The sequence below is a fragment of the Columba livia genome, chromosome 8 (assembly GCF_036013475.1).
Source record: "Columba livia isolate bColLiv1 breed racing homer chromosome 8, bColLiv1.pat.W.v2, whole genome shotgun sequence".
Taxonomy (NCBI): Eukaryota; Metazoa; Chordata; class Aves; order Columbiformes; family Columbidae; genus Columba; species Columba livia.
In genome coordinates, this window is record NC_088609.1 from 6101703 (window position 1) to 6123721 (window position 22019).

At 41.3% G+C, this 22019-nt stretch overlaps 1 protein-coding gene across 21 annotated transcripts in view; it reads left to right on the forward strand.

The window, feature by feature from the left end:
• RABGAP1L (RAB GTPase activating protein 1 like) overlaps positions 1-22019 on the forward strand; it is a 245480-nt gene that overhangs the window by 177194 nt on the left and 46267 nt on the right. For 19 of the 21 annotated variants that reach the window (XM_065070826.1, XM_065070831.1, XM_065070830.1 and 16 more), the window contains one exon: positions 13340-13468. In XM_065070826.1, the coding sequence (XP_064926898.1) occupies positions 13340-13468 (129 nt within the window). Of the gene's footprint in view, positions 1-5824; positions 6526-13339; positions 13469-22019 lie in introns of those variants that run through there. The other 2 variants (XM_065070838.1, XM_021285710.2) reach the window with 2 other exon arrangements.

Genomic DNA, 22019 nt, shown 5'->3' on the forward strand with positions numbered 1-22019 from the left:
AAAAAATCAATTTGGTGTCATAACTCTGGTGATTGTCCTGTTCTCGTATGTTTGTGTGAAATAGTATTGCTGACTAGCCAGGGGGTTCCACCAATACTATACAGTTTCACCACCGTAGATGCGGACTTCTGTAAGAGTACAGATTTTGAATAAAATTTTGCTGTACTTTTGTATACATTTCCATTTAATTTCTTAATGAACATATAGTGAAAGGTAGCTTTTCTTTTTTCACTTCCAAGACATTATCTTCTTTAGACAGGCATCCAACCTAACCTGTCTCGGATTTTGTCCATCATTTATCTCTTGAATTGGACTGGAAGGCAGCCCAGGTCTGGAAGTTTGTTCATGGCTATGTTATATACTTATTTTTCCAGGGAGCTGTGTGGTTTGCAGTGTAAACCAAAGTGTCCAGTGTGATTCCCTTGAGATTATGCCTCCCTTTATCACCTGCTTCTGAAATTATCGCTTTCCTCTACCTGGCCTGGAGCGTCGGTGTTTAAAAAGCAGCGTCGTCTTTGAAGAAAACGAAAAAGTAAAAAGCCAAAGAGTTAAGCTGTAACAGCAAGTAATCACAGTATCACAGTATGTTTGGGATTGGAAGGGACCTCAAAAGATCATCTAGTCCAATCCCCCTGCTGGAGCAGGAACACCCAGGTGAGGTCGCACAGGAACATGTCCAGGCGGGTTTTGAATGTCTGCAGAGAAGGAGACTCCACAACCTCCCTGGGCAGCCTGGGCCAGTGTTCTGTCACCCTCACTGAGAAGAAGTTTCTTCTCAAATTTAAGTGGAACCTCTTGTGTTCCAGCTTGATCCCATTACCCCTTGTCCTATCATTGTTTGCCACCGAGAAGAGCCTGGCTCCATCCTCATGGCACTCACCCTTTATATATTTATAAACATTAATAAGGTCACCTCTCAGTCTCCTCTTCTCCAAACTAAAGAGACCCAGCTCCCTCAGCCTTTCTTCATAAGGGAGATGCTCCACTCCCTTCATCATCTTCGTTGCCCTACGCTGGACCCTCTCCAGCAGTTCCCTGTCCTTCTGGAACTGAGGGGCCCAGAACTGGACACAATATTCCAGATGTGGTCTCACCAGGGCGGAGTAGAGGGGAAGGAGGACCTCTCTGACCTACTGACCACCCCCCTTGTAATACACCCCAGGATGCCATTGGCCTTCCTGGCCACAAGGGCCCAGTGCTGGCTCATGGTCACCCTGCTGTCCACCAGAACTGGACACAATTTCAAGTAATGAAACAAGTGTTATCAGTCAAGTGAAAACAAGCAGTGTAAGAGGAATAGTTAAACTGAGATAGATATATACATATAATTTATTTTTTTCCCCAATATCCTCTCTGTGACTCTTGTAACTAGCAAATGTGATTCTGTGGGAGACTTTTTTAAAGTGTGTCATTGGCATAAATTAAAATATAGAAATAGTCATTCCAGATCAGACTTGTAGGCTTATCTACTCCAGTATTTCTTTGCCAGCAGTGGATACATGGGAAAGACTGTAAGAACAGGGCATTAATACTCTTTTAATTTTCCTCTGGCAATTTGTGTCTTGGAGACTCTCTGAGAAAGTAGTAGTGTCTCATGTTTAATAATGTTGTACGGACTATTATTCCATGGGTTTGAACACTTGTAAACTAGTAGCCACGGAGTTTTTTCTCAGTTTAATTATCATTTTGTTTGCTTTGAACCTGTCACCCACGAGGTGCCTGTGAGGTTTCTGTAATTGAGGGCATTTTGGACAGTTGGCAGCTCTTCACTTTCTCTCCATCACTTGTGATTCTATAGGTCTACCGATGTCTCATCACTATCTATTTTCCTGCCTTAATAATCCTAATCTGTGTTTTGTCTCCTCATTTGGAAGCTCTCAGGAGCCTTATTCCCTCTTATAAAATACTTATTGGTCTCCATTATCTCCTTTTTGAGATGGGAGGATCAGAGTAATGCACAATATCAAATATGAAAATGCATCATGGAGTTGTACTGTAGAATAATAGCATTCTCTTTTAGATCTCTACTCCTTTCCTATTAATTACTTTCATTTTATTTACTTTAACTGCTGCTGTGCACTGAGCTGATATTTTCTTAGAACTGTTCACGGTAACTCCAAGATTCATTCCTGGGCAGCAATTGTCGGCTCAGAGTCTATTATTGATATGTAAAATTGATGCTGTTCCCCATATGCATCCATTTACATTTATCTACATTGACTTTCATTTACCGTACTGTTGCCCAGTCACTCAGTCTCTTACGGTTCTTCTGCAATTCTTTACTGTAAGCCCCTGTCTTTAAAACCCTGAATTATTCAGTAGCATTTGCAAACACCGTCACCTCCCAATTCACTCTCATTTCCAAGCCATTTAAGAATCAACCAGCGCGACCCCAGCACAGATCTCTGATAGAATCTACTGTGAAAATATATTGGTTTATCGTGTTCTCTCTAATAATGCTTAAGATGTAAACTTCACTAAAACCAGATTACACAGTTGTGATTAGACCTGAAGAACAGAAAGGACAAAGTAATTTCTGATAAGGTAAGAGGTGAAGCTGTTATTGTGGCCATGATGTAATTCGTATGGATAATCCAGAGCTGTTCTGGTACAGAATTTGTCTTACCCTTTCATAAGAATCGACTTGAAGGAGAACTTTCTTTGTTCTTCCAGTTTTAGAGTCTATTAAGCTTTGCAAAGTCAGTGACTTTTTGCCCCTGAAATGTTACAGGCAATCCAAGTCCTCTTTTTTTTTTAGCAGTTGACATACAAAAGAGAGATGTTGTGATAAATAAGCATTGATCAATTAGCAATTGATACAGCAATTCTGAAAATGTTTAGTTTATCTCTGTACCAACCTTTCGGTACATTCCCATAAAAATTTGCTCTTCTTGTCAACACAAAGCTCAGGACATATATTTGTGTTATGTAGTTATGTCCCTCTAATTTGGTACATTGTAAAGTACAGAGATGTACAAAGGACTCCCATCAGGATCTTTGGTGGTTTGCTACAGAATTCAGAAAACATAGATAACTTCAAGTCATATCCTATATGGTTTTATTTGCTTAGAGGATATTTTGCCATTGATGTCCACTGAACTCAGTGGACATCAGCTGTGTACAGCTGAGCAGATTTTAACTGCAAACAGACGTTTCATGGATAGGAAGGTTGAAAAGAAAATTTCACTGTACTTAAAGACCAGATAGTGTGTGACATGGAAGCCAAACCACGCCTGTGATTTTCTACTTAGTGTACAAGTTATTGCCTTTTGGACCATTTTTAGTTCTTAAGTTGACTTCAGGCCCTTTTGAAGAATGCAGGACAGTAATGCAAGGGCGTGGATCAGGGAATTGAAGTTTACATCAAGGAAAAGTCACAGTTTCTGGGCAGATGTGGATAAAAATAAGATGTAGTGTTCAGTGAGGGTGTGGAAGTATTGAAGAATGGTAGAGAGTATAAAACAATCTCAAACTACAAATCTGAATGATGGTTCACTGTTACGCTGTGTGAAAAGAGTTCTGAAGAACAGGGACCGTTGGATTTCAGCTGATAATTAAGGGGGGTTTTGTCAAGCCTTGGAATTTATTTTTTTATTATTTTAGAGACTTCTTTTTAAGCAAGAAATCCAGGCCTGATGGAAAAATCATAATGATGACAATAGACAACATCTCTTGGGAAACTAATCCTATAGTTAATTTTCCTCATTCCTAAAAATTTGCACCATGTTTGTAACCTGAATTAATCTGGTTTTAACCTCTGACTACTGGATCCTATGGTGACTTCCTAGAATTAAAGATGTGATTTAATAATCACTTCATGGAATTTTTTGTAAGCTCAGACGTTACCCAAAATGAGCCAAACTTGAATTTCTGTGAGGACAAGAGTTAGCTTATTGAAGTCTGATTTATGCAAGGCAGAACTTAAGGTTTTCTACTTCTTTTTTAATGTTTTGAGTAATGTTTTCATTCACACATGGAAGATAGAACCTGACGTTTGTGGAATATATTTACCAGCCTGCATTTAAATTAGATGGAAACACTTTAAAAATTCAGAAGAAATACAGAGAGCTACTTCCTTTCCTTGAAACCCTTTTGCTGTACAGACACACGGTGTGATAAGCTGAAAATTTAACTAGTGATGGATAAATGATCAGTCTTGTGGTGTTTACCTATGCATGTAATAACAAACGAGGTATCAAACCAGAATCTCTGGAACTGCGTGCTGAGGGAGTTTGGAGAGTGTGGGAGAGTTCCCATCACAATCTTCGCTATAATCTTAAACTGGAATGAGATGTGTGGTGGTTGTGGTTTCTTTTTCCTCAGGAAATAGCCCTGATCTCAGCCCAGACAGATGCTGTAGCCTCCACCCTGCTCCGAGAGCTAGTCCATAAGGAAGGTCTTCATCCGCAAAATAGCATTTCACCACTTGAGCTACTTAAATCAGCCTTCAGAAGACTACCTGCACTAAATAGCTAATTCACTACTGCAAAAAATTTGCAGGTGCTTCAGTGGACTTAAATCCCATATGGCCATAGGATAAATAGCTGAGGTCTCATTGTCGTTACCTGTCATCTTTGACCCGTGACTTCTGCTGATTCTGCTTTAACTATTTTCTCCCCTGCTTCATGTGTCACCAGGAGCCAAGACGACCTGTGTGGTTGGGGCTACTTTTGGTAGTAACGTCATGTTTAAAATTCTCATCCAAGAAAATGCACTGGTATTTAACAGGAGTCCGCTATGGCTGGTGTATCAGACGGAAGGCAATCAGTGTATTTTTCTAAGTTTCTCTGCTTTTTCCAGTACTTATCTAGGAATGTTCACAGTAATTTAAAATGATTGTCTTATTTTGGCTACTCATGAATGCGTTTAATATTTCCCTTCGATGACCGCATGCTACGGAATTTTACTTTGCATTAGTATTTTAACTAAAGATGGTTTTTCTTTAAACGTTAGACAAATTATTTTCAGACCTTATTTGCAGGAGTGTTTGCAATTAGTGTGGTTTAGATCCATAGAGCTCCTCACTGCATTTTAAACTACCACCTTTCTGTATGTTAGATATGTATGGAATACTCCTGTCTGCTGCCATCGGAAGCGTGTATTGTTCTGTTACATAGCCCACTTTATAATCAGGCAATTCAAAGATGAAGCAGCATAAAAATGTGCTTTCTAAAACACAGACCTAGGAAATACGAGGTAATGCCTGCTGGTAATCCCCAGCCGGCGGAGGCGCCCGGCCCGGTCCCTGCATGGCAGCGATGCGAGGCAGTTTGAGGTGTCACATCACAGCCTTCTCCTCACAAACAATTCCTAGAATCCGTTCAGATGCACCTGCTGACATCATCCCTCCCTGCCCGTCGTCTCCAGATTTAGAAATGCCTCCCGAGAACGCAGCGCTGGAAGTGATCATGGTTTAAATTATTTAATTCAGTCCTGCACTAGCCGTGCAAAGCAGGCCTGCGGCTTCTCAGCATCGCCAGCAGCCCAGGGCGATGCCCTCACCCCTCTCGCCTTCATCCTCCAGGAGGGATGAGGCTCTCCTGCCCTCCCTGCTGCTGTCCGGCCTGCACTGACTCTCTATTTGCATTATTCAGAACCGGATCGAACAGAAATCATTATATCAGCCAGCAGGCCGGTTTCTTCCTCGCCACAAAACGTCAGAGGATGCAGTTCATACACCGTAAGCCTGTGATTCAACAGCAAAAGCCCTCACGGCTGAATTGATGGAAGGTAGATGGGGAGGGGAGCTCGGCTGTCCAGCCGCTCACTATTGGCTTCTCATGACGGCATTCTCCCCCGAGACGCTCCCTGCATGCTCAGTCACCCCCTCCTCCTCCTCCCAGCCCCCTCCTCGCCTTCCCCTTCATTACTGATTCACGGCGAGAGGCAGCAGCGGCAGCCGCCACGCTTGTCACGAATCAGAGATTGCAATGAGCTCATCCTTTTCTCTTTGCAGCTTCGGAACTGCCCTGGCTTTATTGCTCTTATTGCTGCTGCTGGCTGCTGGCACACGCGTCCCCAGGCGCTGAGCTCTCCGTTGCTTTTCTCCCATCCGAGCTTTCCTGCGCTCATTTTCTGCCATTTTCCTGCTTTTTAGGTACATTTTTAGATCCATGTTTTCTTTGGTTTGTTTTTCAAATCTACTTTGGACTCTGGCTGAGCCAGCACGGTGGATCATATTTTTCCTAGATTCTTAGCAAAGATGCTTTTCCCTTTCTGAGAGACGGCGGGCGTTGCTGTAGGCGGCCAACCCAGCCCGTTCCAGAGATCTGAGGCTGGCTTTCCTCCTCTTGCACTTTTGGAAATTGCAGTTCAAAGCCTGTTCTTCTCACTCTGGATACTTACTACTTGCTGCTCATGGAAGAAGGGGTGCCTTGCAAAACCCCAGCTGCCAAGCTCACCCCACCTGTCAAAAAGTCCCAGGACATGCATGACGAGAGGAGCAAGCTGGTGAATGAGTATGCATGTCGGGTGCTGGAACTTCTGGGAATGGGGCATCGCCTATTTGTGCCTCGGCTGCTTGCGGTGAGATCACATTTTCTTGAAATTAATTCATTGCCAATTTGCCACTTTCCCTCCCCAAACCTGCTTCCCCCCCTGCTCAGGAGGCTCGACACTGACAGGAGGTGTGAGAGGTCTCATATATTTTGCTCTCGGCTTCTCATAATCCTCAAAGCACTGAGTCTGTCTTTGCCGTTAGCTCGGGAGGGCTGGACGCTGGTGCTGCTATTGGGGATCGGTGCCACTCCTTAACCAGGATTCACAGCCCACCTGCATCATGAAAAAAATACTACTAATAAAAAAAATCTAAATCTGAATTCTAAATTCTAAATCCATTAATGGTTTTGTCCTGTAATGATTCCAAGTAAGCAGTTTTCCTGGTTTACCTCTAGATACTGGTGGAAAGTGCATTAGTGCTCAGCATTTCAAATTTTATACCTGTGATGTCAAAGGTTAGTTTTAAGCATTCATAAACATTCAAGCTATGTGGATGTATTTTGGTTTTCTACTGTTCCTATGTTTGATTTTTCACTATGTAAAAAAGTTTAAAATACATGTGTAGAATTCTCTGGGAAATCAACTGTTAAAGGTGTTTTTATCCATCATAGCAAATTATGTCTGCATGTGAAATGGCCCGAAATTGGCGTGGCATGGTAGAGTACAGAAAAGTGCACGTTTCCCCATTTCTACTGCTGTACAAAGCAGGCTCATAACCACAAAACAGTGGCGAATCCAGGAATCTGTACCTGGTCCTAGCTGAGTCTGCTCTGGGGTTTCTAACTAAGCCTGGCCCCAGCTCAGAGCTGCACTTGGGCGATGGCCTTGTACACCAGGGTGTCATTTTGATGTGGTGCATGTGAAGACACTTTACTGATCCTGTCCCGTTTTCTAGTGGGATGGTGCCTTTATTTCCATATTTTCCCTCTGCAGTCTGTCCTGTGTTATATACAGTGACCTGTCTCGCGGTTGCGTTGTGCTATGGAAACCTGTCTCTGTGTTCTGCAGTACATTCACATCGGGGAATGTGCTCTGCCTGTTGTAAGATCCTCAGTGTAAAACAAAAACAAGGTGTGTGGTCGATCTGGTGGATCCCTGCGCTGTGAGATGTTGGATAGACATTAAAAAAAAAAGAGGCACAAGTCTCTGATTGCTGCTAAAGTGCAGATGGATTTAGATCCCTACAGTCACTTGTAGAATTGGGTATGGCGGCTAATAACGCATGGTTGAACGTGTTGTATGGGTAAGGGTCATTCCAGTTTAGCTCACCCAGCCCGTCCTGCTGCCAGATCATTCTGAATTGGTTTGTGACGAGTGCTGAGGAAAGCAGAGACAAAACCACTCGGCTCTTTTTCACTTGACTTAATCAGGCTTTGTATCTGGCTCTTCAGATGGAGAATACCAGGAAATTTCGATACTTCAGCACCCAGGTGGCTTAGCTGATTGAATGACATAATATTGCTTATTGAAAAAGGAAAAAAAAAAAGAGGGGAGGAAAAGGCAAAACAATACAAATAATGCTTGTCATGTTAGAGAGTCTTGACTTGTGGAGTCAGTGTGATTTCCTGACAGGTTTTATTAGCTAAATATACCTCTTCTGACATATATGCCTTTTGACATATACCCTTCCGTAGAGGAGGAGAGACTGTGATTCTGACCATTTTTTTAAAAATGAAAAGCATCTGAGGACCAAGAATTTGTAATTTAATCAGAACTGAAGATACTTCAAAACCTCAATGTTTCATAAAATTAGGAACTAGATTATCTTTTACTTGCATAAACTTCTCTTTCTGCTGTGGTTTTGGGCATAAATGTGTAGGACGGGCAGAATATATGTCATTGTAGTGTTATGTGAGAAATCTAATCTATAACCTTTATGCCAGCCACCCTGACAAAAATTCGGAGCACCTACTCACTGCATCAGCCAACTGCGATGATGAGTGAACCAGCACTAATTCCCTGTGCTTTCCTCCCCTTTGGGTGGATCAAGCCGGTAGATCCTGTCTTTACTCTTATCCGCGTTCATCCTTATTTTATGTAGCACAATTAACATCATCTTTATAAGTCTGGAGCTACATATAGACGCAGTGGTGAAAATTTGAGCAGAGGTTTACTACTGGGTGTACACAAGATTATTGCTATGTTTATGGATGCCAACTCATTGCACGCAAAACCAAAGCTATGGTTTTTTTCCATAATGCTTATACAGAGAGCCCAGAGTTTATTTAGGAAAAAAGTGTGTTTGAGGGTAGATCTTTCAGGGTAAAGAAAGGGACTTAAGCGCTGCTGGTCAGAGGAGCCTTTTGATGTATTGTGCTAGTAGCGCGTGCCGCTGTAACTGCGGCCGCAGAGCTTTACCGACCAAACCTTCCCGGGCTTGATCCCAAATTTATCCACCCTCACGCTCCTTGGCAGCCCAGAAGGTCAAGTTCATCCTCTTGGAGTCAAAACCTGGCTGGCCAGTCCGTGGCTTGTGTTTAAGGGCAGCACAAACCCCATCGTGCAACGTTGCGCTTGTGTTTCTGCTGGTGGAAGAGGAACTGTCAGGTTAGGATAAGTAGCTCATGTACCTTGATTTTGGCATTGTGTATCTTCTTAAAAGAGCTTAAAACCATGCTTCTGTGAGTTGGAGAGTGAATGTTATGTTCTGAAAAATTAGCGTGAAGATACTTGTAAATATTTTGGATCTACCAGTAGCAAATTAAATAGTGGAGTAGACTAGGGCCAGATTCTTCTCAGCCTCTAACTTGGTCTTGTTCCTGATACATGTTCATTGAAGTGTAAAATGAGCAGTTCGTGCTCACTGGCATTCTATAAAAAATCGAAAGATATATGCTGTGTATATAGAATTCTCTGGAAATTAGTAATTTTGATCTGCCTGTATGAAGAAGAATTAAATGTAGTGTGGCTGATCCAGAATTTCTTCTGCTGTATTAGTTCCCAGGTGGGAATAGGAGTTTTAGTTGATACAGAAAGTAATAAATGAGACAGCAGAATTAATAATTGAAGACATAGAAGTTAAATTAAAGAAAAAAGTCAAGGCCTTGCCCTTTGTCTTAATCACATTTTCCAAAATATTTTGGAGAAAGTAGTAGTAACATTATTTGCTTTAAAGGGGAAAAAAATTAAAATCAAGTCTCTCAAATTCTCTTCCTGTTGTTTGAACATTTGCAGTTTTCCAGAACTTTATCTTTAGATTTGAAAGCTTTGCTGGTACTTGTGGGAAGCAGCTTTCCCTTAGTTTCCTCTCATCCATGTAAGATAATTTTATTAATATATTGAACTGCATAAGCAATGTGGGAATGACCTTTGAGGGCATATTTAGTCAAACCTTAAGTCAAGTTGGGATGTTTGGTCATAGCTCTCAATGAGTTTCCTCTCTTGCCTGGTTTTAAAAATGTATTTTGACCAAAAATATGAGTATTTGAAAACTATATATAGAATAATAAAAAATGCCCTGAAGTCTCAGAGTGCACAAAAATGCAACGCACCTGCCAAACTTTAATTATTGGTTCATTAAACTTACAGATGGTTTAGTGAAATAAGTTGTTCATGAGTTCCACACGCTGAGTGACATGAACCAACGACTTTACAAATGTCTGTCAAGCAGCTGCCAAAAGGTTCCGGAAATGTCTTTATGATTTATTGATTAAAATCACAAAATGTCAAGAAATGTGGATCTTGGAGTGCCAACATTGCCATTTAAAACAAAACAAAACAAAAAAGAACTGCATTTATATATACAGAGACACTGGCTTTATGTTGCGTCCTGGTTTTAATCAGTACCTGAAAAGGTTCGTTTGTGGAAAATACGCAAAGTACACAAACTGCTGAATGTTGCTCTCAAAACGTTACTTTGATTTCTTGTGCTTTTAGTAGTGAAACTGATTTTTTTGATCAACACATGATTTTAATGAAATAAAAATATTCAGCAAAGTAGAAAGAGCTGAACAGTGTGGGCTTTACCACTCATTCCATCCAACTGTACAATGTGATAGCTTAGAATTTTTCATATCTATAATCTCAGTTCAGCAAACTCTGTCAGAGAAGGTCTGATTTCCATGATTCACCATTATTCTTACAGGACTTTCATTGACTAAAGATTTTTCAGGATTGAGAACTCAAGAGTTTCCATACTTAGTTTTACAAGAGTGATTTCTTTGGGAGCTGTTAAAATATTGTTACAATAGTGATTTAAGCAGAGACCTCGGAGAATTAAAATAAATACCGAAGAAGACTGAGACAAGTACATCAAAAAAGCAGCAATAACATGTAAAACATTTAATGTCACTTTGTTGGAAGAGGAGGGTCTCCAATGAAGGTAAATTTGCAATATAATGGGGAAATCTACTTGAAGTGTATAGTGATGACAAGTGGCAGCATCTCTGAGAGGGAAATGCTGCCAAGTCAGCTGGTTTTCAAACCATTTACTGCTTTTTGCTCAACATCACCCCCCCAAAAACTTGGCCCCAAGGGCCTTGGTTGCCCACGTGGGTTTGGCCATGACACGCTGCTGCCACCGCGCTCTGCAACTCACAGGTAATCTGAAATACAGCCCCTCGCAGCTATGAAATGGTGAGCTGGTCTCAAGCGTGGCAAAAGCACATCTACCCTCAGTAAGTCGTCCGGGAGAAATATGACGTGAGGAAGAGGAAAGGGATGTGTTGGCCGTAGCTGCCAAGGTTTGAGCGGACCTGATTCATTAGATCCCCGACTGCAGCAGCTTTCCGTCAATGCAACAGCGGCCTTGTCTGATTGAGCCCCAGCCAAACCGCCCTTCTGCCAAGGATTTCTGGACAGAATGAGCTGTGATGGTTGGTAAAGCCCAACGTTTCTCATCAGCATCATGACAGCAGCTTTTCTCGCGTCCCTGCCGTGATGACCCAGCAGCTTCCTTGGCTGCGAGGGAAGGGAGGATCATGTAGATCCTGGGGATGGCTCTGATGACAGAAAGTCTTAAAAATGCTGCAGTCCTGGCAAAATGGATACACTGAAGCTACTTGAGTTGTATTTGGAGTTTTCTCCTGCTTTCCTTTCGATTAATGTAGCAAAAACTGCTACAACAGTGCCCATTAGGGTATACAGTATAGTAATCATGATATAATAATCAGCTCGTGCTCTCCACTGTCAGAGATACTGGATAACCATGAAAATGCCCCTGTAACTTATGTTGCTGTTCCAAGTTTGGCAAATAAATTAAAGTCCCTTCAAAAACCTTTCTCCCTCCCCCCCACCAAAGTAAGTTTGGGTAAATTGCTATTTTTGATATACCCTCTGTATAGGGTGCAGTAACATTTTCAGTGGAAATGTGGAATTTGTTGAGCTAGGTTTGAGTATTACCGTTCCGTATCTGCAGCACCATATTGAAGTTCACTTTGCTTTGGGAAACAAGACGTTTGCACTTTTAAGCAGGGCTTTTACATAGCAGACATAATTATTTTCATGTAAATGAACTGGTGATGCCAGTTTGTGGGATGTTTAGGGAGGCCTCGTAAACAAAAGCAGAATTTTCTTTGCATTGCAGTGATAATTATTTTTATGTATTTAAAAGAAATTTAACACCCAGGAGATATAATAGTATCATCGAGCTTCAGTGCTTACATATGAAATGTTGCATTTTCTCCCAGTTCTGCCTGTGTAAGGCTCAGTCTCTTGTGTTTGGCTCAAGAAAGAACTCTGAAATTGGAGACAGCAAAGGGTTTTGGGTGGATGAGACAAGAGTTAAGAACCAGACTTTGAAACTATGTGTATGTAGCATACTTGCCATGTACAAAAAGGTAACAACTGACAAAAGGTGTTACTGGTGAGAAAGCAGAGGGTGCATACATGAAAGTGTTGGCAGTGGTACTTGAGCAATTAATTCAGCAATTAACCTGAACCAGAGGTACCTGTGCTGCTCCTGAGGTATTTGTAGTAATACCGTGATAGGCAGCGCCCATCGCTGTGCTACCGATCTGTACGCTGACATGGTTTTGTTCATTTTTTTTCTGGGTTAATGATCTTGAAATTCACATTTTTGAGACTATGTCCTAAATGTCTTGTCTGGACATTGATGTTCTGGGAATCTTTTAAAGGACCTACCCGCAGCCTTACTATTTCATATCTGCTAAATCTCTTGGTGGAGTTCTAGGTGAATCTGAAGATGAATGCACTTGTCCCTGTGAATCATACTGCTCCCTCAGCAGCAGAACTGGATTAGTGAGGAATGTTTAACATTTTCTGACCTGTTAGGCTTGATACCACGCTGAGAGGTACAGGGCTATGAGAGATGTAGAAATAAGCATGTAAAACATTTTCTGGCACGGTGTTCCCTGAGAAATTGTGTCACAGACTTCTGCACATTGACTTGCTGATGCCTCTTATGAGTCATATGCATTTCTGCTTCTGCTGTTCATGTCTGCAACCGTATATATCTATATATACATTGTCTTTTTAGGGCAGCATTATGAGAATCAGCAATGGTCTAACACACAGGCTCTCTAGAAAATATTATAAATTCTCCTGGGTTTCTGCTGTTTGCTTGATTTTTGGTTTTCTGCTCACTGAGTGACATCTTGACAGGCTGAACCAGAATCCTTCTTACCCTGCAGGTATAGAGGGATAAAAGACATTAATGTGTTCAGTCCTCTGGTTGTGCTGCTCTGCCTGGGATTCCTCGCATAGACTTGAGCCTCCGTTGTGTTTGATGAGGTCGAGATTAGAGAGCTGATTTCAAGGAGGATGTTTTTGAGCTAATGTGAATATTGGTGGTTTGGAATGCATTCAGTAAATGACAAATCCGGTAAAAGAGCATGACTGCGTGTTCTCAGTGTTTACTGTAGTTCCCTGCGTTTCATTGCAGACCTCCAAAGAGGACCTTCTACAAGCTGATTTTGAAGGAGCTTTAAAGTTCTTCAGGGTTCAGTTGCCCAAGAGGTACAGAGCGGAAGAGAACGCCAGGAGACTGATGGAGCAAGCTTGCAACATCAAGGTAAGGACGGTCTTCATTTCTCCTCATTCGTCTGGGATTCTTACAAGAAAAGTGCAACGTTAAGAATGGCAGTACCATATGGAAAGTAAAGAAATTAAATCATTAGTTTATTACTTTTTATATATGTCTGTATATTTATACATACAGGCGTGCACAGACTTTTTATATTTAAAGTAAAGCAAAGCTCTGAGCTTTTCCCTTTAATAATTAAAATAGAAAACTGATGCATGATCAAACAAACTGAATTACCAGAACTCGCTAATTCATTAATTAATTTATAAACAATGATCACACTAAGCCAATTAACCCAGTGTATGATAACCACGCAACCAAGAGTCAGATGTTATTTGTTTTGCTTAGAAGCTATTTATTTGCTGAGTGCTGCTGTATAATCCAATTGTATTGGGGCAGAAACTTAGTTTTATTTGTGTATCGAGCTTACCAAGACAGAATATCTTTTTATATTCTACCCTATCCAACACCATGCTGTCCAAAGGTGGGCTCCTTTGGGCTTGTAGTGACTGATGACAAATCAGAGGAGCCTGATTGTAATTTTTTTAAGGATGGAAATGTTTGGTTTAAAATGGCCACAGAGATTCATAAATCTGTCATTTGAAAGATCTGCTATATTTGCTGGGGTTTTTTGAATTGGGATATGCGTAGCTATGGATGAGCTTAACATGTGATCTTGCAAAAAGTGCTCTTGTTATTTCTTAGAACGTGAAATCTGATGGGAAATGTGTGTTTGGTGTGGCCCAAGAGTAGACCGAGAATGTACCATCAGAAATAATTCTCCTCTACCACTCTGCCTTCTCTTATCTCTCAATATATCGATTCGTTTCCTTTTGTGCTGCTTAATTTTTTAATTTATTAAGAAATTGCTTTTTTCATACTGATTGAAACCCTGTTCTTGTGAAACAGGGGCGCTTGCCGTACTGATGTGTTTTCCAGACAGGAAAAAGAAGATTTGTGCAAAAGTTTTATAAAAATTTGACTGGGATTTCAATTCTGCTGTCGAAAGAGAGTATTTGGGCACAAAAGCCTACAGTTTGATGTCTGGTATTTAGTCCTTTGCTCAGTTCTTGAAAATAAGTGATTTAAGGTCTTAACAAATACAGGAAAGTTATCTTTATGTTGTTAACTCAGTGTGTATTTTTCTGATGGGAGGTTAAAATAGAAGTCCTCATGGTACTTTTTGGAAGAGATATTTGTCTATTTTCTTGGGCTTACCTTTCTCATTTCCTTGTGCAATATATTGTGTGCCATGCTATTTTTCAGTTTATATTGCCTATATATGTATATGCTGTGTTTTGTTGGAGAAGTATTTTGACATGCATTTGAGGCAGATGTTCAGTGCACAGTGTCTTGTATGGGTTCAGCACATGGGGCCTTTTAAAATCAGAAAATGAAATTCTGAACTGCTCATTGATATGAATAGGAGGGCGGATGAAGGGTTTGACAGCGAATCTGCTGCATACACAGGATTTCGCACATTGTGGAAACCATCCCATAAGAGAAAAGCGCAGATGAGTCGAGACGCTCTCCTACACGTTACAGAAGTAGGCGAGGACTAGTAGGAATTGTTGTAATGGATGGAGAACTCAGGGCCGAGACCTGGGGCTATCAGGGATGGGGAAAAGTAGAAGATTGAAGTTACCTTCTGCTGTGTTATTATATTAACACCCCATGCTTGTAAGGAGCATAGTTGGGAGCTGGGTTCTACGAATTCACTGGGCATGCGGCTCATTCCCCATCCAGATATAAGACATAAGAGAGGACCTAACCTGTGTCCTGAACAGTCTTTTGATAGTTAAGCTAGGAACAGCTAAGCTGATGAAGAAGAGTGTTCTGAAACCCAGAGCCTTTAGTTAAGTTTATTGTCAGGAAGGTGAATCTAAGTAGGGAAGACTCTGAACACAGGGGACGTATTTAAAACTGTGAAAATGCAAAAGACTTGAGGCACTTAATGTGAGGAAACTCAGTGTAAGACCATATTGGAGGGGAGGGTGCCATTTACTTGAAATGAATCTGTTTTCACTCACTTTCAATACTGATAACCACGTGCTCACCAGCACCAAGGCTCTTCTCTGGCCAGGATCACTTGTTTGTGATCAGGATGAGGGACAGTGGCTCTGAAGTCCTCACTAAGTCTCTTGAGTTCGTCTTAACTGATGACAATAAACTGGCTTTTAGGCAAATGCTTTGTACTCTTTAGGAGTCAAATAGTTCTTGTGGTCTGGTCTTTTCCCTCAGAATCTTGCTGCCTTCAGCCCATCATTGCTGTCCTTTGTCTCCTCATTGCGGGTGGGTTTGTGGCTTCCAGCCAAGTGTTCTGGTGACGTGTGGTGGCTTTGCTGTGGGTTTCCGACTGGCTGGTCATCTCCAGTACGGCCTCACCAAAATGCCAGCCTTCTAGTCTAGATGTAGCAAAATATTTCTCATTTTTTGCCAGTTTGATTGCTCTCACTCGTGTCCTCGTTTATCAACATACGTCATTCTTGTCACCTGTTCCCTGTATGGATTCTTTTGGTGCTTTTGCGTGCAGACACTTCCATTCGTTCTTCTTTCAGACTGATAGTAGTATTTGCATTACACATCCCTACTGAGTGATTATGCGATGCCTTGACTCTGTTAACTCGACGCCCCAGTTCTTGTTTATTTGGATCAACTTTTCTCACTTTTGCCAACTAGAATGTCCTTGAGAGCCAAATCTGAATCACAAGGACATAACTTCTGACTGGAGATGGCGTATTAAATATTTCATAGGCAGAAGAGAAAATCACCTCAAAATGAAGGCGATCAGGACTCATCAGCATGGCTTTATGAAGGGTAAATCATGCTTAACCAACCTAATAGCCTTTGATGATGAGATGACTGTCTTGGTGGATGAGGGGAGAGCTGGGAATGTTCTTTATCTCAAGCAGGGTGTGCTGCCATCCAGGGGGATCTTCTCAACCTATATAAATATGTGCAGGAAGGAATTAAAGAACAGGGAGCCAGGCTTTTCTCGGTGGTGTCCAGTGGACACCAACTGAAATAAAATAATGTATTTATTTAAAAGCTCTTTATTTATTTATGAACTTTGGGGGTGATCAGACACAGGAACAGGTTGCACAAGGAGGTTGTGGAGTCCCCAGCTCTGGAGATGTTCAAATCACAGCCAGCCCTGAGCAACCTGCTGTAGGTGACCCCGCTTCAAGGGGGTGGTTTGGACAAGATGTTCTCTAGACATCACTTCCAACCTCAACTATTCCCTGATTCTGTAATTAGATATTATAACAATGGTATTTATTTACAAACAGAAGCTAATAACTGCAGGAGCTGAAGTGGTCAAATAGGAAACTGTAGTCTTGATAATCATCACTAGAAGAGGTCCCAGGGAACACAGAGATTACGTTGAGAGTAGTTCTGTCTTGTTGAATGCAGCAAAACTTGTTCTGTTCAAAAAAAACCAAACAAGATGCTTAAACATTTGTTATTTTCTGCTGTATGAATGAGGCACTGGGTGTCTTTCAGCTGCTTCTCGCTTCTGTATTAGTATTTGTAGCCTAAACACCAGATGTTTTTAGAGTAAGTGTCACACAGTAAGTGCCAGGAAGTATTTTCATTAGGTTTTGAGGCTAATTATTGAGGCATAAAAACATGGAAATATAATCACGGTGTTGCGAGGTTTCGTAGTTTGGCAATACCTTTTCCAGTGTTTATTTTGTTCCCGCATTACTGTAAAACAGAACAGGCGTTTAACATGTCAAAAAAATCCACCTCTCCTTTTTTCCCCCCTTGAGTTGTAGCTGACGTTGTTCTAGAGAAGGCAAACAAGAAAACACTTGGTGTTTTTTCTCCTTAATTTCACAAGTTTTAAGTCTAACTCCTGAGTTCAGGACCTAAGCCTTGGATTTGGAAGGTGCTGCATTGGAAATAGTTTTATCATCCCGTTTTTAAAAAAAAAAGAATTAAAATCAATCTCTCCCTTAAGAACTGCTCTGCAAATACAAAGGGAAAAGCTCCTATTAATTGAAAATTTAATATAATATGGGTAGAGAATGTCTTATTCAATTAAGGATTATCCATGGTGATTACTCACCACGTCTGAATTTCAATCATTTACCAGTAAGGAAGTCTCTGTGAACAGAGTCAGTGGAATTAGAAATAATAGTAGTATTTTCCAGCAGGTGATTGTTGGGTCGTATTCAATGGTTTAGGAAAATTTTGAATTAATTCATACCATGATATAATATGGCCTAAGAAACTTCCCTTCATTTTTTACCATGTGCATGTTCCATGCATATTTGCAAAGTTAGGGCCCTGTTAGAACCTGGCTGATGGATTATAGCCGATATTTGCACAGTAGGAGGAAGAGACTGAATCTATGGAGGTATCTGCTCTCGTGGCAGATAGAGTCCAATAGTACACACATTTCCCAGCTCCAAAACGATCAAACAGAGGAGAAAGACATAAATTCTCCAAGTAGGGTGTCAGATGCTAATTTAAGGGTTAATGAAATTTAATAAAAGATGAAAATTTAGAGTTAATGAATGGAGGATTGTCCTCCCTTGTTTCCTGTTAGCTTTCTGGTCTGTAATGACCGTACCTTTCACTTTGCAATGGTCTTTACAGAGGGAGGGGCAGGTTCTACTGGAGTATCCAGTAACATTTTCAGCTGTAAAAATGGGTTTCGGGATGATAAATTTCTACCTGAGCAGAGCAGGCTGTGTAGTATGTCTCTACAATAAGGAATTACCGTAATTTCCTATTTCATAAAATGATTACCTGTGCTTTTTGTACTCATGCTTTTGAGGGGGGGGTGTCCTTTTTCTGGTTTTGTTTCATATTTTTTACAAGGGAATTCAGAGGTTCTTCTGTGTCTCTGGAAGCCCAGTGTGATAGACAAATGAAGAAAGAGCCTATTCTAGAGTAATGAAGGTTAAGCTTAGTGGTACTGTTTTATTAAAACAGCTGACACATTCTGCATACTCGCTAAATCTGCCTCAGTTGCCATTTGTGTCTTGTAATGCAATATTTCTTGTAGAGATCTGTGTGTCTCCTAAAGAAATTTTAATGGCCTTTGATTTTAGTATAGGAAACCTATCACCTGTGTTCTTACACCTGCCTTCAGTCAGCTGAGTTGTCGAATGGGAGAAGGTCTTGTTGGGAGGTTTTCTCCCTATGAAGATTTCCTGGTTTGACAGTTTTCAGGTGAATTCAGTTGTGCCCATTTCTCTGTGACCGATATTTGGAAACCGGGCAGAGCTAACATGCAAAATGTGTTACATTGCAGCTCTGGAAATGCCGCGAAGTTGAGTATAGTGGAGAGGTGCTGGGAGGTTAACTGGGTTTTCACCCCTCGTGCCCAGTGGGGTGGGACACATGGGATGGGCGATGCGGGAACTGAGTAAATGAACCTACAGGGATGATTTTTCTGTTGATGGGGCAGCAGCTGTAACGATACCTTATTTTGTGCGGCTCAGGGGTTGCAGGGGCTCCTTGTCTCATCCTTCATCATCATCACTGGCAGGAAAGACCTGGTGTGTTGAAGTTCTTGCAAGAAGAAGTAAATCTCTCCCTTCTTTGCAGGAAATCAGGCTCCCCAGCAGCAATACGGGGCTGCTGCTCTCAGCACCTTAGGTGAGAGAAGCCAATGGCCTTGAGAAAAAAAACCCCATGCCTTTTTCAGTGCAAAGCAATCACACGTGTTTTTGTCACCTGTCACTGCACTGACAAGGTTATCGATCCCTCCTGGGTGCCGAAAAGAAAAGGTTCAGGTGGCAGGAGCTGTGCTGAGCTTTTTCTCATTTCAAAATTGTTCTTTGTATAGTGTTAAAACAGATTTACTTTAATAATGTTTGAATTCAAACTGGTTTTTTTGAAGCTCACACCTGACTGATGTGGGTGAATTACTTTATTCACACCTCTGCTGCTGTTTTATCAGGAAGCAATTTTTTGCAGCCATGGTTTAACAGCGAATTATATATTGATTTATGTGAGCTTCAACGGAAAGGAGTAAAATTAGCTCACTTGCTCTCTTCTTTCTGGTGCCTTCTCTCTTTGTGCTTGCATGTATATGTGTGTATTTATCCAGATACTATGGGGTTTTTGCTGTTTTGCTGTGAGAGGTGGTAAAACAACACAAATGCAGCAGAAATGCAAAGGAGAGGACTGCAGGAAGACCCTGAAACTGCACACCCCTTTTATTCCTTTGGATCTACCACTCATGTATCTAATTAATCTTCCAGTATAAAGGACAGGAAAAAAATTGCTCATTTATCACCTTTTCAAGAAAAGGCCAAACCAAATTGAAAAGGATTGTGTTTAGATCTATAGAAAACCCTGCCGAGCCTGGATGCGATTTCTCGTTAAAAGCCAATGATCAATTCCACTCATTATGTCTGCGCTGTTATCTCCAAAGTGCAGGATCCTATTGTGGTGGTGAGGAGGGTCGTGGTTTGTACTATCTACCCTGTTTTCAGCCTCCCTCTTGCTTGGCTTCGTGGCACAGCGCAGTGAACTGGTACCTGAACGTCAGATTAAAGTGCCTACAGTGCATCTGGACATTAAACGTTGTCATCTTGGTAATAAGTGTTAACAACATAGAAAGTGTCGTGCATTTAAAAGCTCACCTTCAGCCATGAAATACTTATTTATTTGAACTCTGCATGCCTGGCTCTCCAGTGAGCAGACATGTTGCCTGGCAGTGAACTTAAATGTTCATGGTGTTTAAACCTTAGTTCAGTCGGTGGGGTTTTGTTTTGATTTGGTTTGGGTGGTTTTGTTTGGGGTTTGTTTGGGGTTTTTTTTGTTGTCATTGGTTGGTTTGGGGTTTTGTTTGTTGCTAGTTTGTTTTCGTGTTTCTTGGGTTTCTTTTTCATTTGCACTGAGTTATCCTTGTAAATGAAATCATGTATATTTATAATTTTTATCAAGAGGGAAGAACAGGATTTTATTATCAATCATGAAATCCAATTGCATTTTAACCATCTAAAGCAGCTTTGCAAATGGAGTACAAATATTTTGATGTCCTTGTACTAGTCAGTTGTTGGCATGTGTACTTGTACTTGCATGAGCAATGGCATCAACAAGGAGAGTGTTGAAAATTAGGGTCTTTAGAGAACTTTAAAAGTTTGTGGTGGAAAGATAAATAGAAATATTCGTTGTCTGTACCCCAGCAATTGTATTGCAGTGTGTGTCATAAAGAGATTTGTCCCAAGTATTAGTGCTTGAATTCAGTCAGGTGAGGGGGACATCTGAGAGCTGTTCCACGGCCCAGCAGGTCCCAGAGGGGTAATATTCTGAATTTTGTTTTGTTCAGCTTCGTGCCGTGAGGCGTCACGGCTTTCCAGGATGATGGATGTATTCTCTTTCGGAACCCCAGAAGGGAAGCATACTCAGGTCTTTTGGCTTAAGCTTCTTGAAACAGGCCTTTCCACTGAGTGAATATCACCTCATTTCCATCCTCGATTTTGAAAATAGTCCGGAAAGCAATAGGTGAAGGTGGCAGGGAGTCACACTCTTTGACAGTTCTGTCTTGTGCCACTGTTGCTGTGATTTGTCTAAAATATCTCAGCTCTGTGAGTCAGAGGAACTGAAGGTGTTTCCAAGCTGAACTGGACACATTTAAATCCCAGATGCAGGTTGGCTGGGGTATTGACTGACCTGCTATAAGGTGACATGTTAAAATATTCTATAAAAAGCTTTCTACCTCCAGTGGTCTGTGTGTCTAGAATTACCATTGTCAGCAAATAGTCATCTTGGTTGTTCTTTGGAAGAGAAAGCCTAAACTCCCTCTTCCCTTGAAGGAAGCAAACCCAGGAACTTGTAACTGATTTATCTGAGGGAAGTCTTGAGTTTGAATATAGAAAAAGACCGTGATGATGGTGCCTGACAGGTTTGCAGTGCCTCGTGTTCCCAGGAAGATGCTTTCCTTTTTGGAGATGCTTCTGTGATGCAGAAGAGGCTGTAGAGGAAAAATTACTGTATTCCAGGGTCGGCGCTTATGGCCATAATGAGAAGGAACAAAACCACAGGCTTTCACTTTTTTTGTGGAGAAAGATGTTTGGGTAAAAATACAGATGCAGAAATGCACAGAAATGAGCCCTGTGCCTCGTAGTAATGTTGGCCAAGATGTGTTCCTGCTGTTGTCTTCAACATCAACAAGACTGTTGAGGCTTAAGATGGAAAACCTCCGTGGAGGTGAAAATTCATCTGTGCTTCTCTTGGACCTCTGTCAAGCAGCCAGATGTGAGGAGACAGGGAATGTCTCAGCAGTAAGTAGCGTAGTGGTAATTCAGAGGAAATCTATGATTTATTTACAAAAGACCCTGGGGCCAAGATGCAGTGACCCTCGCTAGCCTAAGGCTTTGTGTTGTCTGTGACAGCTCTTAAACTGCAGGACCCTGAAGAATATTATGTCTTTATTTTTTTTAACTCAGTTCCTATAACCAAAGAAACTCTGTATTCTCCCCTGAGCACTGGAGGAAGCAGCTCTGTTGTGTACTGGGAGCTGAGTGCCCGCAAAGAGAATTAGCTTTTATTTCTAAGCGTACACATGTCAAAA